Here is a 15,348-nt window from a genome sequence, read left to right as displayed (position 1 = left end):
TTCAATTCCCAGCAACCAATGGTGGCTTACAACCATCTGTATTGAGGTCTGGTGCCCTCTTCTGGCCTGCAGGCATACACACAGACAGAATATTTTATACATAATTAATAAATAAATATTAAGAAAATATCCAGGAAATATGGGACACCATGAAATGACCAAACCTAAGGATAATAGAGATAGAAGAAAAAGAAGTCCAACCCAAAAGCACAGAAAATATATTCAATAAAATCATAGAAAAAAATTTTCCCAACCTAAAGAAAGATATGAATATGAAGATATAAGAAGCTTACAGAACACCAAATAAACCAAAAAAAAGTCCCCCTGCCACATAATAATCAAATACTAAACATACAGAATAAAGAAACAATATTAAGAGCTGCAAAGGAAAAAGACCAAGTAACATATAAAGGCAGACCTATCAGAATTATACCTGACTTCTCAATGGAGACAGTGAAAGCCGAAGGCCAATCAAATGAGCCTAAGAAACAAGTTGGTGTAGGTATCTTAATATCTCATAAAATAGACTTCAAACTAAATAAAAAAAAAAGGATATTTCATATAAGTGGAAAAATTCATGAAGAGGAAGTCTCAATACTGAGTATCTATCTATACCCCAAATACAAAGGTACCCTCATTTGTGAAAAAAAAAAAAAGTACTAAAGCTTAAATCACACATTAAACCCCACACACTAATAGTGGGGGACTTCAACACCCCACTCTCATCACTGGACAGGTCTGCCAGACAGAAACTTAACAGAAATAAGAGAACTAACAGATGGTATGACTCAAATGGACGTAACAGACATTTGTAGAACATTCCATCCAAACATAAAAGAATTTCCTTTCTTCTCAGGACCTCATGGAACCTTCTCAACAATTGATCACATACTAGAAAACAAAGCAAACCTCAATAGATTACTTTTTTTTTTTTTTTTTCTGTTTTTCGAGACAGGGTTTCTCTGTGGCTTTGGAGCCTGTCCTGGAACTAGCTCTGTAGACCAGGCTGGTCTCGAACTCACAGAGATCCGCCTGCCTCTGCCTCTCGAGTGCTGGGATTAAAGGCGTGCGGCACCACCGCCCGGCAACCTCAATAGATTAAAAAAAATTTAGAATAACCCCATGCATCTTATTGGATCACTATGGCTTAAAACTAGAATTCAACAATACTAATTTCAGAAAGCCCACAAACACATGGAAATTAAACAGTGCTCCCCTGAATCACCAATGGGTCAAGGATGAAATAAAGGAAGAAATTAAAGACTTCCTAAATTTCAACGAAAATTACCACACAACATGCCCAAATTTATGGGAAACAATAAAATCAGTGTTAAGAGGAAAGTTCATAGCACTACATATGCCTACATAAAGCTGAAAAAAATTCCACACTAAAGAGTTGACAGAACACCTGAAAACTCTAGAACAAAAAGAAGCAAACTCACCCAGGAGGACTAGAAGGCAGGAAATAATCAAATTGAAAGCTGATAGCAACAAAATAGGTACAAATAAAATGATACAAAGAATCAGTGAGACAAAGAGTTGGTTCTTTGAGACAACAAGATAGACAAACCTATATCTAAACTAATCAAAAGGCAGAGAATATCCAAATTAACAAAATCAGAAATGAAAAGGGTGACATCACAACAAACATGGAGGAAATCCAGAGAATCATGAAGTCATACTTCAAAAACCTGTACTCCGCAAAATTGGAAAGCTTAAAGGAAATGGACAATTTTCTGGAAAATACCATTTGCCAAAATTAAATCAAAACCAGATAAGCAAATTAAATAGACCTAAACTGAATAGAAACTGTTTTCAAACATCTCCCAACCAAAAAAAGCCCAGGACTAGATGGTTTTAGTAGAGTTATACAAGATTTTCAATGAAGAACTAATACCAATACTTCTCAAATTGTTACACACATTAGAAACAGAAGAAACATTTCCAAACTCTCTTTATGAGGCTACAATTACCCTGATACCCAAACCACACAAAGACATTACTAAGAAAGAGAATTACAGACCATTCTCACTCATGAACATCAATGCAGAAGTACTCTATAAAACTGAATCCAAGAATACATCAGAAAAATCATTCACTATGACCAAGTAGGCTTCATCCCAGAGATGCAGGAATGATTCAACATACGAACATCTGTCAATGTAATTCACTACATAAACAAACTAAAAAGAGAAACCCATGCGATCATCTCATTAGATGCTGAAAAAGCCTTCAACAAAATACAACAGCCATTCATGATAAAGGTCTTGGGGAGAGTAGGGATACAGGGAACATACCTAAGCATAATAAAGGTAACATACAGCAAGCTAGCATCAAACTAAATGGAGAGAAACTCAAAGTGATCCCACTGAAATCAGGAACAAGGCAAGGTTGTCCACTCTCTTCATATCTATTCAATATTGTACTTGAAGTTCTAGCTAGAGATTTAAAACAACAAAAGGAGATCAAGGGGATACAAATCGGAAAAGAAGTCATAGCTGATGATGCTATGATAGTTTACATAAGTGATCCCAAAAATTTTACTAAGGAACTCTTACAACTCAAAAACACCTTCACTAATGTAGCAGGATACAAGATTAACTAAAAAAAAAAAAAAAATCAGTAACCCTCCTTTATACAGATGATAAGTGGGCTGAGAAAGAAAGAAATAGAGAAACATCACCTTTCACAATAGCCATAAATAACATAAAATACCTTGGGGTAATGCTAACCAAACAAGTGAAGAACCTGTATGACAAGAACTTTAAGTCTCTGAAGAAAGAAATTGAAGATGATACCAGAAAATGGAATGATCGCCCATGCTCTTGGGTAGGTAGAATTAACATAGTAAAAAAGGCAATCCTATCAAAAACAATCTACTGATTCAATGCAATGCCCATCAAAATCCAAGCAAAATTTTTTACAAACCTCAAAAGAACAATACTCAGCTTCATATGCAAAGGAAAATACCTAGGATAGCCAAAACAATCCCGTACTACAATAAAGTAACTTCTGGAGGCATCACAGTCCCTGACTTCAAACTCTACTACAGAGCTACATATCCATACACTTGATTTTTGACAACGGGGCAAAAATGGAAAAAAGCAAACATATTCAACAAATGGTACTGGTATACTAGATATCAACATGTAGAAGAATGAAAATAGATCCATATCTATCACCATCCACAAAACTCAAGTCCAAATGGATCAAAGACCTCAACATAAAACGAACTACACTGAACCTCATAGAAGAGGAAATGGAAAGTACACCTGAATGCATTGGTACAGGAGACCACTTCCTAAATATAAGCACCAAGTAGCACAGACACTGAGAGAAAAAATTAATAAATGGGACCTCCTAAAACTGAGAAGCTTCTGTAAAGTAACGGACACATTCAACAAGATAAAATGGCAGCCTACAGAATGGGAATCTGATCTCCAAAATATACAAAGAACTCAAGAAATTGGTCATCAAAAGAACAAATAATTCAGTAAAAAACAAAACAAAAAAAACCTGGGTATAGATCTAATCAGAGAACTCTCAACAGAGGAATCTAAAATGGCTGAAAGACACTTAAGGAAATGTTCAACATCCCTTAGCCGTCAGAGAAATGCAAATCAAAACAACTCAGAGTCCATCTTACATTTTTAAGAATGACCAAGATCAAAAACACCGATGACAACTTAGGCTGGAGAGGTTGTGGGGAAAAGGGAACCCTTCTGCATTGCTGGTGGGAATGAAAACTTGTGCAGCTGCTTTGGAAATCAGTATGGCAATTTCTCAGAAAATTTGGAAACAACCTACCTCAGGATTCAGCAATACCTCCTTTGGGTATATACTCAAAGGATGTTCAACTGTACCACAAGGACATGTGCTTAGCTGTGTTCATAGCAGCATTTGTCATAGCCAGAACCTGGAAACAACTTAAAGCCCCTCAACATGGTTAAAAAAGATGTGGTATATTTATACAGTGGAGTACCACACAGCAGAAAAAAATAATGACATCTTGAAATTTGCGGGCAGATTGATGGATCTAAAAAAGCATCATATTGAGTGAGGTAACCCAGACCCAGAAAGACAAATATATGTATTCACTCATAAGTGGCTTTTAGACATAAAGCAAAGAAAAAGCAGCCTGCAATTCATAATCCTAGAGAACCCAGACAACAATGAGGACCCTAAGAGGGACATACATGGATCTAATCTACATGGGAAGTAGAAAAAGACACGATCTCCTGAGTAAATTGGGAATGTGAGGATCATGGGTATGGGCAGAAGGGAAGGGTGAAGGTAGGAAGGGAGGTGGAGAAAAATGTATAGCTCAAGAAAAACAATAATTAAAAAAGCCCCCCCAAAAGATATTAGTATTACCGGGCGGTGGTGGCGCACACCTTTAATCCCAGCACTTGGGAGGCAGAGGCTTGTGGATTTCTGTGAGTTGGAGGCCAGCCTGGTCTACAAAAGTAAATTCCAGGATAGCTAGGACTGTTAAACAGAGAAACCCTTGTCTATCTATTGAAATTGATATACTTTATGTAATATTTAAGCACTATTTTATTAATGTTCATAATATTAGATCACAAGCCATGAATATTCTCAAAAGCTTTTAAACAGCTTTTTCAAGATTTTGTTTTTGAATGGCAAACTGCTACAAAAGACCTAAGAAAGCATTCTGAGGAGACATAAGAACCTCACTCCCTGTCTCTTCAGTCAGCATGGTATCGTGAGGCAGCTTCCTGTATTAGGGTATTACCAATGGTCAGAATTTGGAAAAAAGAATAGTGGTTACAGAGACCTTGCGTCCGCAGAGAGGGAGAGAACTCAAAGAAGTTCTAGAGAGATGAGTGGCATAGAGTCCGAGTTGTTAAGCTGGAGGGGTTCAGATAATTTTCAGTGGAGCACATAAAGTCAGATATGTTGAGAGCTGGTATGTGCTGCAGTGCTGTGGGATGAGGCTAGGAAGACAGCTGAGCCCATGAGTTGGTGGGAGCCTTTGCCTGTTTTATTAAGTGCTTAGGCCCAGGTTCATTTTAAGAAGTGAAGGCAGGTAGAAGAAGGTACCTCATGAGAGCATAGTCATTTGTAGGTGATGGTAATAAGTCTGCTGGTGGTACTGAAAAGTCAGAAGAGGACAACTAGGCTGTGGTGGCTTGAACTATTGGGCCAAAGCAGAGAGGAGCAGGGTTTTGTTTGTAGCTGTGTACATTAGGAAAGAGTCTTGTGGTTTTCAGACTGTATCCTGTAACTTACAATGGAAATTGAATGTTATTGCTCAAAGGCACCAACTAGAAACCTGGAACAAAATCATCAGGATTGTCATTTATCTACTCTCCCCTTCCCGTGGTTCTAAGGGCTGTTGGACAGTTGTGGCTCAGGCAGAGCTTCTAGCAAGGCCAAACGGTTGAACCGAAGGCATCGTTTCTTTTCTTGAGTTCACTTTGCTGAGTACAATGTAAGCAAGTTGCTTGTGTGGCCAGACAGTAATCCCAAAACTCATTAGTCAGGATAGGAGTATACTTCAGTTAGGTTTCGAGCATCACATGGTTATTGAGACAGTGTAAATGTGTATTTATAAGTGTAATGACAACTACCTAAGTCTTAGTCTGGAAAGAACCTCAGGAGACTAAACTGTAAAGGTTGATTGTGAGATTAAAAGAAGTATGCTTAATGTAGAAATTTAAACACTAAGAAAAATGCCACAAATTTGACTTGTTCAAGTTTTTTTTTTCCTGCACAAACTTGAGTTAGTTTAAGGATATTAAATATTCAGGATATTTTCTTGCTGGGCTAGCTAGCTTTCCTTCAGAAGTAAAGTATTCATCATTACTCCCAAGACCTTTTTAAACCGTGTTCAAAATCAGGGTCATCTTCCCTGACAGTTTTCATTGCCCATTAGTTGTGCATGAATGCTTCAGAAAAGCCTTGAATAGTAAATCCTGGGGTGGATTAGTTTCCATGGGGACATCAGTCTTGTTTGATCTTGGCATTCATTGAGTTTTCAGTCTGGGATGTCACCATGGAATATATTATCCTGTAAGAAGTACTGGGGAAGCAGGATACCAGTTGTACAGCTTTAACCAAAGTTTACCGTGCAATCCAAGGTGTGTGCTGTAGTGCTCAGTAAATGCTGTCGAGATAGTCAGGCTTCAGGATCCTGTTACTTTTTGTAAGCCCTTTGGAAGGCACCTTATTTATTAAAATCTTTTTATTGGGAAAGTTAGGATTTAATACACAAGAATCAGATTAAGGCAAAGCATTTAGTATTAACAATTTAATTTTTAAAACCTATAAATTCTGTGGTAAAAATGCTTAATTTTTTCTCTCACTTTCATTTATGGTAAGTCCTTCATCATTTACTAAGCTTTATAAACTCCAATTAATTTATGTCTATTGATGTGTTTGATTTTAAGTTGTGGATAAGTAAACCTTTTTTGCTTTTTTTTTTGGAGCATTTAAATTCCTAAGAAATATATTTGTTTGCTCATCCGTTGGTTTTGCAAATTGCTAAGGTGTCTTAGCTTTTTGTATTACACAGCACACGTGAGTCTGTTGTGACTGTAGCATGGTGTAGCGCAGAAGCTGTGTCCCCTCAGAAATACTGACCTGATATGCAAGTCGAGACTTTTGTTCCTTCCCAACTTGTCCCTAAATTGGCTTAGTGCCCTTGGGCAAATCTCTTAGCACCTTGTTTTCCTTAGCCTTGTAAGAGTGTCCAGAGGAACATCTCTCAAGACTGAGCAGGTTAAGCAGTGTTTTAGCAGATCTTATTGCGTGTTTTCAGGCTTGGGCATTATAAGCATACATGTAAAGTCCACTCCCTTCTACAGCCTGCTGTTCTCCATGCTCAGCTCCTGCTCTGTCTTCTTCACTATTCTTTTATCATCTGGCACAAGTTGCTACTTTACTTTAGACTAAACCTACTCAGTTTTTTTTTTCCTACAAAACAAATGTTATCCCATCTTGCATATTCAGATGTATATATCTTATTTTTAAATATGACTTTTTTTATCTTATATTGATAAAACAGTAACTTTTTTTGGGTGAAGTAATTTCTTTTTTATAAAGAGAAATGGGCAATCAGAAATCTTGAGAACTATTTGTTACATAAAGGCAGTGTGGCCAATGGGAGAATACATAAATACAAATGCCATCACTTCCTTGGACATCCTTTACATTTGTTGAAGTAGCAATGATGAGCATGCTGGTGTGACCCAATGATGCAAGAATTTTGTAGAGAGTATCAGTAAAAAGGAAAGGAATGTTACATGCTTGCTTGCTTATTATTTATTTATTTATTTATTTATTTATTTATTTATATTACTTGGAGACTATGGGTATCTAATGAGGGATCATTATATTTCTTGATCTATATTTAAAATTATTAAAGGGTTTTAGATTTGTTTAAGCTGAAACAGATTATAACACACAAAATGTCAGTTATTTAACACCAGTAATCATTAGAGAATTGTCTATCAAAACCACGAAGTATCACTTGGTACCCAGTGGGTTAACTTTGAACAAAAACGGAGAAATAGTGCTGCTCTGGCTGTGGAGAAATTGCAGCTTTTGTGTGTATTGGAAGGAATATAAAATGTTGTAGTTACAGGGGAGGAACGTTCCTTTAAAAACTCTATTGAGCTCGGTGGGTGGTGTACATTTTTGGTCTCAACACTCTGGGGGCAAGGACAGGTATATCTCTTTGAGTTGGAGGCCAGCCTGGTTTTCAGAACAGTCAGGGCCACATAGTGAGAGGCTATTTTTAAAAATAAACAACAAACCCAAACAAAAAAAATAGAGAATTGCCTATGATGCAACAGTTAGACAGAAAAGAAGGGAACGTGAGCAGTGTAGCAGTGATTGTAGCAGCGTGTTCATGGCAGGCAAAAGGGAGATCAGCCCAGGTATTTGTTGATACATGGTGACCAGTAAAGTGTTACACTGACCTGCAGAATACTGTTCACCCTTCAAAAAGAGAGAAATTATTCACATTCGATTGAACTTGAAAACACACAAATCACAAGAGGACAAACACTGTAATGTTCTCCTTCATGAGGCACACATCGTAGCTCACCAGGACATCACTTTACTCAGTTTTCTACTCAATGCACTGAAAGTGGTACACTTTATGTATATTTTACCACAGCTAAAACAATAGTTCAAAACATTTAAAAACATGCTAGAATGTTCAGTGTAGTTGAATACAAAGTTATGCTTACAAATTGTAAGCATTCTGTATGATTATTAATGTTAATATATGAGTGTGTGCACATGTGTGTGTGAATGTATGAAGCCCAGAGGACAACCTCTCAAGTGTTGTTCTTTACGAGCCATCCACCTTACTTTTTGAGACAGTCTCTCATGTGGCCTAGAATGTACAGGGTAGGCCAGCTTGGCTAGCCAGTGAGCCCCAGGGCCTATCTCTATCCCCCAAAGCCTGGGACTATAAGCCTGGGCCACCATGCCTGACTTTTCTTTGTGGGCTCTGGGCATGTAACTCAGGTCCTATGCTTGCATAGCAAGCACTCTTTGTAGCTGCGATTGCTGCCACCCATTGCTAACTACTTTGATGTAAACGAAGGTGTAGTTTTAGAAGTTCAGTTAAATTGTTCTCACTGGAAATACAGCCGTATATTATTTAAAATCTAGTGTTATTGCTTACAAATTTGAGAAGATACTGCTTTTTCCTTTAACTAAGAATTTCATGCTAGTAGATTTATCTAAAGAGTCACCTTAGTTATATATATCTGGATTCTTAAAATTTGTTTCTAAGCTGTTAGTTTCTATAAGGAGCTTCTTTTCCTGTGAATTTGAAGACTGATTTATGTACTTGCTTATCTCAGTAAATCAGCTCCACAGAGCTCATACTTGAGTGGAATTTAATATCACCTGTAAATGGAAACTATTTCACATAGAAATAGAAAAAAGAGCTTTTCTGATTATGGACAGACATGTAGAAAACTTTTAGTTCTATAACTAGCCATATGTCAAACACAGGGGTTTCAGGTCACAAAGAACTGTTTTATTAATTGATTGAATTTACAAGTCCACAAATAAAACACATATAAAACCAGATTCTCCATTTTCAGTTCATCAACCATCCAACATGACATCAGGTCCAGCTCTTAGTACAGTAGTGGGGATATCGTCCTGGTCCTGGAAATGGAAACACAGACCCAGGAAAGAGAGACGTGAGGCAAAGAATGAACAGTGATAGCACTGCTTGGGAACCACTTTGGGATGTAAGAACAAGTGCTTCTCATGTATCCTCCATCCAGTGAGGTCACTCGAGCTTCTCGGGGGATGACCTCTAGGCTCCTAACTGATCTTACCTGGACAGCGTAAATACAGGTCTGATTTAATCGACTTGTTTGATACAAAACCATTCAACATTAAAACTGTTTCAAAGAGCATTTGCAGATATAATTTAATAAAATATAAGATTGAGATTAGATTCCTACATAGATTAAAACAACTACTAATTATATAGGTGGTAGACTAACATTTGGGATTATTTGTTCCCTTTTTAAAAAATATTTTTTTACTTTTTTAATTTTTTTTTTAAAAAAACAAACTATCCTTTTTTCATTTTACATACTAATCCCAGTTCCCACTCTCTCCCCTCCTCCCATTCCCTACACCTATCTCCTCACCTCACCCCCCATCCACTGCTCAGAGAGGGTAAGGCACATTGCTTTGGGGGAGGTCCAAGGCTCTCCTTACTATATCGAGGCTGAGCAAGGTATCCATCCGTGGGAGCAATGAGAATATGAGCAAAGAGGTCAAAACCATGATGGGGACACCCACTGAAACAGTTTACCTGAGCTAATGGGAGCTCACCAACTCCAGCTGGACAGGGAAGGAAACAGCATAGGTCCATACTAGTCCCTCTGAATGTGGGTGACAGTTGTATTCATTCCTTTCTAAGAACTCTACAGGTTAGCCTCTGTTCCTACAGAGTTGTAAAATAAGGTACAAGAAAACTAACAAGATTTTTGTGTCCTAGAGGAAGCATTTGGAAGAGGTGGTTTGGGTGTTTGTAAGGGAGGGAGCACAGGCTCTGTTCTCTGCAGTCTTTCTCCTGCCCCATCCTTACCCTCTTTTGAAAATCCTCTCAAATGACTTCCTCTCTGCTAGTTACTCTCAGCCTAGCTGAGTTTGGGGCATCGCTGAGGCACAGGAAGGCAGGTGGGTGAGGAGACAGGTGTACTTTGTTAGAATAAATAAGCACCCATTTGGGGAACAGTTTGGCTGGAAGTGAGAATTGGCCTATTAATATTCTTGTCATCTCTACATGGCGCTTTGGAAATGGATACTCACCGCATAGCTCATTAATCACCAATGGTAGGCCATCTTTCCCCTGAATTCAAGGTGAATTTTCTTTTGTATAGCAGAGGAGCTTTATTATTTTTTCCTTTTATCAGCTAAATCCTTGAAATGGAGGAATTTGTGAAAATGTTCTGATTAGTTCCTTTGCACATCCTAAACTGCAAACTGCAGACTAGGAAAGAAATATTAAGTATTGCTAATCCCGTCACTGACTGATTTATGAGGACCTAACTATGTAATTCTGTAAACACTGGCTTTGGGAATGTACCATTCATAGTGAAGAAAAACCGACCTAAGCTTGCTCACTGGTCTCCTTTTATTTGTATCTTATCTCTGTTCCTCACAACTTAGATGGTAAGCACTAGTATGAATCTTATAGGCGCTTCTTACTTTGACGATGCAGGATGTTCTCATAGTGTGGGGATGCCATTAGCCTTCCTGACTCTTACTCTCATGAGCGTGCAGTCAGTTTCCCAGAGGCTCCGTGATGGTAGGAGAGTAGATGCAGAGGCTGACATGAGAATCAGATGATCTTCTAACTAGATTTGTAAAAAAATCCACAACTCTGCAACTTTCCATATGTATTGATTTTTGATTTGGAAAGTGCAGTGCTTTTTGTTTGTTTTTAATCACAGAATGAATGAAATTTATTTAATTTATTGTTATTTTTAAATGATTTATTAGATCTGCTTTTTAAATTTCACTGATTTCTAATTGGTAAGTATCTGTATGTATTCCATTAGACATGAACTCTTGGGTGTTCTCTCTCCTTTTCTAAGTATAAAGGAGTTTGAGGCCATGAAGTTTCAGACCTGTCAATTTACATTATGTCTTTCTTTGGCTTTAAGGCAAATAGCCCCTTACTTTCTTTTTTTCCCCAAATAGTGTACTTTTCTGCGTAAAACACTGTGCTTGTGACAATTGAGCATTGTTAGCAGAAGACCTTAACTAATAAGGTGTAAGGCATGTAATAGCCACACATAAATTAAGTGGAATTCTCAAGTCAGTAAACACTGGTGACTTGGGGATGCTTCTCAAGCAAGAGTTCCTGAGCTTCTAGGGGAAAAATAGAAGGGCTATTCTAAGACTTAGCTCTTTCTGACCTAGTTGAAATGATAGCAGAAGAGGAGAGTAATGTCCAACCTTTTGTTATTGTGACATGATGATGTCACCTGTAGAGTTTACAGTAGAGAACCATGCAATTCAGTTACCAATAAATAAATAAAAATAAGACCAAAAGAATAATATTCTGGGCCTGCTTTATGCACATCTATGTTCTCTTAACATCAGGGCAGAATACCTATGTAAATTTGATATTTTTCTGCATGGGAGATTTCCCTCTGTTTTTTTATTTTTTTCAATGATATATAGTAGTATGGGTGCATAGATTTTTATACTTGAGATTATAGATCACTATTATTTTTTTGCTTAACGTGGTCTAATAATGAATTAGGTATTTCAGTTAGCTCCATGTCTCTTTGAGTGTGGACTGGTTGAGTACTACCTCTCTCACACTGAGTTCTAGTAAGCTCATATTTCCTGCCCAGTCCTAACGTCAACCACAACTCCTAGCACTGCTTCCTTTGATTGCAGGAATATACCAAGATCTTGTTAGCAAGGTGTCTTTGGGTGTTTCTCTTGGGTGTTTCTTTCAGGCCCTCTCAGCTGACAGAAAAAGAAATGTGTGTGTATAGTAACTCACGAGTATGTACATACTTATAGTGTGCACATTTCTGTGTGGAACCATCTGTGTTTGCAGCACACCAAGAATGAGTTCTCACATTTTCAACTGTAATCCATCATCACTTTGATCATGCTAGTCACAGCAGTGAGAACCCGACCATATGCTCTCTGCTTGCTTGCTACATGTACCACAGTGTCAGAATTGTTGACCTGGCCCCTGTGGGAAGCGGCTTTATTAGAGTACAGTGCTTATGTGCACTTTCTTTTGTTTTCATCCGCACAGACCCCTTTCATTTCTACCCTTGCTTATTTCACCTTTTTTCTCTGTCCAACTCTGTTTGTAAGAATGTTCCATACATTTGTGCTGCAGTCATATTTTATTGTTAAAAGTCTGTATATTGTAATAAGACCTAAATGATTTGCAAAATTTTCATAATTAAGATTTACTTTTTTGTTTAAAGTGCTGAGATTTAGCTGGGCAGTGGATGCTCACACCTTTAATCCTAGCACTCGGGAGGCAGAGACAGGTGAATCTCTGTGAGTTTGAGGCTAGGCTGGTCTACAGAGCGAGTTCTAGGACAGCCAGGGCTACCCAGAGAAACCCTGTTTTGAAAAACCAAAATAAATAAATAATAAAGTGCTGAGTTTTGATTAAAAGGCATATAGTATGGTGTCTTTGCTGTTATATAATGTCATAGAGAACAGTCTCAACTCCTAAAAGGCTGGTGTTTCATCTATTAATCCCTTGCCTAGACCTCTCAACCTCCTGATATATGGAGTAAACTCTGCATACCTTTGCCTTTACTTAATGTATTTGTAACTATATAGGACACAGAATTTCAGACTGGCATTTTACACTTAGCAATATGCACTTAAAGTGCTTTCTGTCTCTGTTTCTTTGTGTATGTGTGTGTGTGAGAGAGAATTTTTTTATTAATTAGTGACAATACCTTATATATAGGGATGAACCATAGTTTATCCATCTATGTATTGAAAAATGTCTGGGTTGTTCTGGTTTTGGTCAGTTAGGAATAAATGATATAAACAATATGTGAGGTTTTGTCTTTAGGTAAGTTTCCAAACCAAAGGAATAAGTACAGAGTATGATTGCATTTTTTTAATGCTCAGAGTATGTTTAGTTTTGTGAGAAGTTACTAAAGTGCCTGTAACTGTTTTACCTTCCCAACATCAGAGCAGGGCTTCCTGTTTCCTTGCAACTCTCCTGGCATATGATGTCCAGCTTGTGGGGATCAGTATTCTGATATATAGGACTGCTTCGTGTTGTGTGTGCAGATCTATAGTGATAGCATTGTTGCTTATGGTTAGGTGCTGTCTTTCTGCTTTTTCAGTAAAGCACATGTTCAGATCTTTGGTCCATTTTTAATTTGGTTGTTTAGTGTCTTATGGTTGAATCTTAAAGCTTTACATGTTTCATTAAGTATGTCCTATATATATGTTCTGTGGCTTGGCTTTGTTTTCTTAACAACATTTCTTGTAAAGCAGAAGTTTTAAATTAATTTAATAAAGTACAAACAAGTTTTTTCTTTCATGGATTTTGTTTTTGGTGATGTATCTGAAAACCCATTAACCAAGCCATGATTACCCAGATTTTCTCTTCCAAATGCCAAGTTCTCTAGTATTGATTTTGACATTTGGGTCTGTGATCCATTTTGAGCTCAGTATTATGAAAGGTGTCAGGTTTGTAGGAGTTTTGGTTTACATGTTGTTGTCCAACTGTTGAGCACTTACCTTTTCCTATTGAATTGCCGTTTTTCTTTGTCAAAGGTTATTGTGTTTGTGTGGATTTGTTTTATCTGATTTGTCCATTTATTGTTCTGTCAAGACAACCACACTGTCTTCAGTAGGGTTAGGTGTCCTGAGCCTTTTGTCTCTCATGGCCAACTTCAGAATGAATTTGTCGATACTCATAAGACAGCTTGTTGCAGTTCTGATTAGGATTCTACTGTCTGTGCAACAACTTGAAAAGAACTGGCATTGTAACAATTCTAGTCAAGAAAATGTGGGTCTTCTTTGATTCCCTTCATAGATATGCTTTTCTATATATTGATTGTGTACATGTAAGCTTTAAACTTATCCTTTTTTCATTGTGTTTTACATTTTTTATTCTAGTCATTATTATAAAGGAAAATCATTTCATATCTTAACCTTTCATTCTAGGCTTACTGTAGTTACAGTTTTTTCTTGTTTTTTTTTTTTTTTGTTGGATTTCTACTGTCGTGTCATCTATAAAGAGAGACGCTGATTTTTGTGTTCTTTACTCTGAACTAATTCCTCCTCCATCTCCTTTCTCCTCTCCTTTCCTCCCCTTCTTCTTCCTCTCCTTTCTTCCTTCCCTTCTCCACCCCCTTTCCCTCAGGACTTGCGCATGCTAGGCAAGCACCCTACCACTGATCTACTCCCATAGCTCCCTTTGTTCCGTTACTCTGTCTTACTATATTAGCTGGGATTTCAAATCTGATACTGAGTAGAGTTGGCTGTGTTCATAATCCTGAGTGGGGAAGGAGAGGGAACCATCCAGTTTATTAATGTTAACTGTGCTTCTAACAATGGTTTTTGTATATGTTACTAATCTGCTCAAGAAGTCTCTCTCTTCCCTGTCACTTGGTAGAAGTGTTGGCCAGCTGTTGGAATGCGTCCTATATTTCCGGAACTGATTAATATATCACAATGTTTTTTTTTGGTTATGAATGAGGTGGATCACATTATTTGCCTTCCTCTCTGAATTTTTCCCCTTCTTTCACTCTTTTCCTCTTCTTCCTTTTCTCTTCATTTTTCCTTTCTTTTCATCCCTCTTTCATTTCCATCCTTCTCTTTTAAAAAAATTGAGTTTTTTATGCTAAAGCACTCATTATCTGGTCACAATGAAGCAAAGTTTTAAAACGTAATAGCATGAATAAAATAAGATTATTTAGATTAAGAGATTTTTAATATAAAGAAAATGACTCCCTGTTGATGTTTCTGTGCCTGCTTTTTCATAGGCAGAGTGCCCTGCTAATGGACCGGAGTGTGGTTATGGCTCCTTTCACCAGCAGTACTGGCTCGATGGGAAGATTATTGCTGTTGGTGTGATCGACATCCTCCCATACTGTGTGTCTTCCGTGTATCTATACTATGATCCTGACTACTCATTTCTGTCTTTGGGTGTCTATTCAGCATTAAGGTAAGACTGTAAGACTGCTTTGTACAGTTGTAATGAGTTCATGGACGTTTAAGTAATTTCTCATCTTGTGTATATTTCATTATGTAATAGTAGGAATCTGTTTTATTGTATAATAATTTGCTGCTGCAGTAGTTCCCTTAGCTGTATATTAATAT

At 37.4% G+C, this 15,348-nt stretch overlaps 1 protein-coding gene across 10 annotated transcripts in view; it reads left to right on the top strand.

The window, feature by feature from the left end:
• The window catches only part of Ate1 (arginyltransferase 1), a 110,326-nt gene that overhangs the window by 49,625 nt on the left and 45,353 nt on the right, over positions 1 to 15,348 (top strand). For all 10 annotated transcript variants that reach the window (XM_050165931.1, XM_050165926.1, XM_050165924.1 and 7 more), the window contains one exon: positions 15,012 to 15,193. In XM_050165931.1, the coding sequence (XP_050021888.1) occupies positions 15,012 to 15,193 (182 nt within the window). The remainder of the gene's footprint in view (positions 1 to 15,011; positions 15,194 to 15,348) is intronic.

Source organism: Alexandromys fortis, unplaced genomic scaffold (assembly GCF_014885135.2).
Source record: "Alexandromys fortis isolate MF-2015 unplaced genomic scaffold, M_Fortis_MF-2015_v1.1 scaffold_146, whole genome shotgun sequence".
NCBI lineage: Eukaryota > Metazoa > Chordata > Mammalia > Rodentia > Cricetidae > Alexandromys > Alexandromys fortis.
The sequence above is the reverse complement of the archived record's forward strand: the minus strand, read 5'-3'. Positions and strand labels throughout refer to the sequence as shown.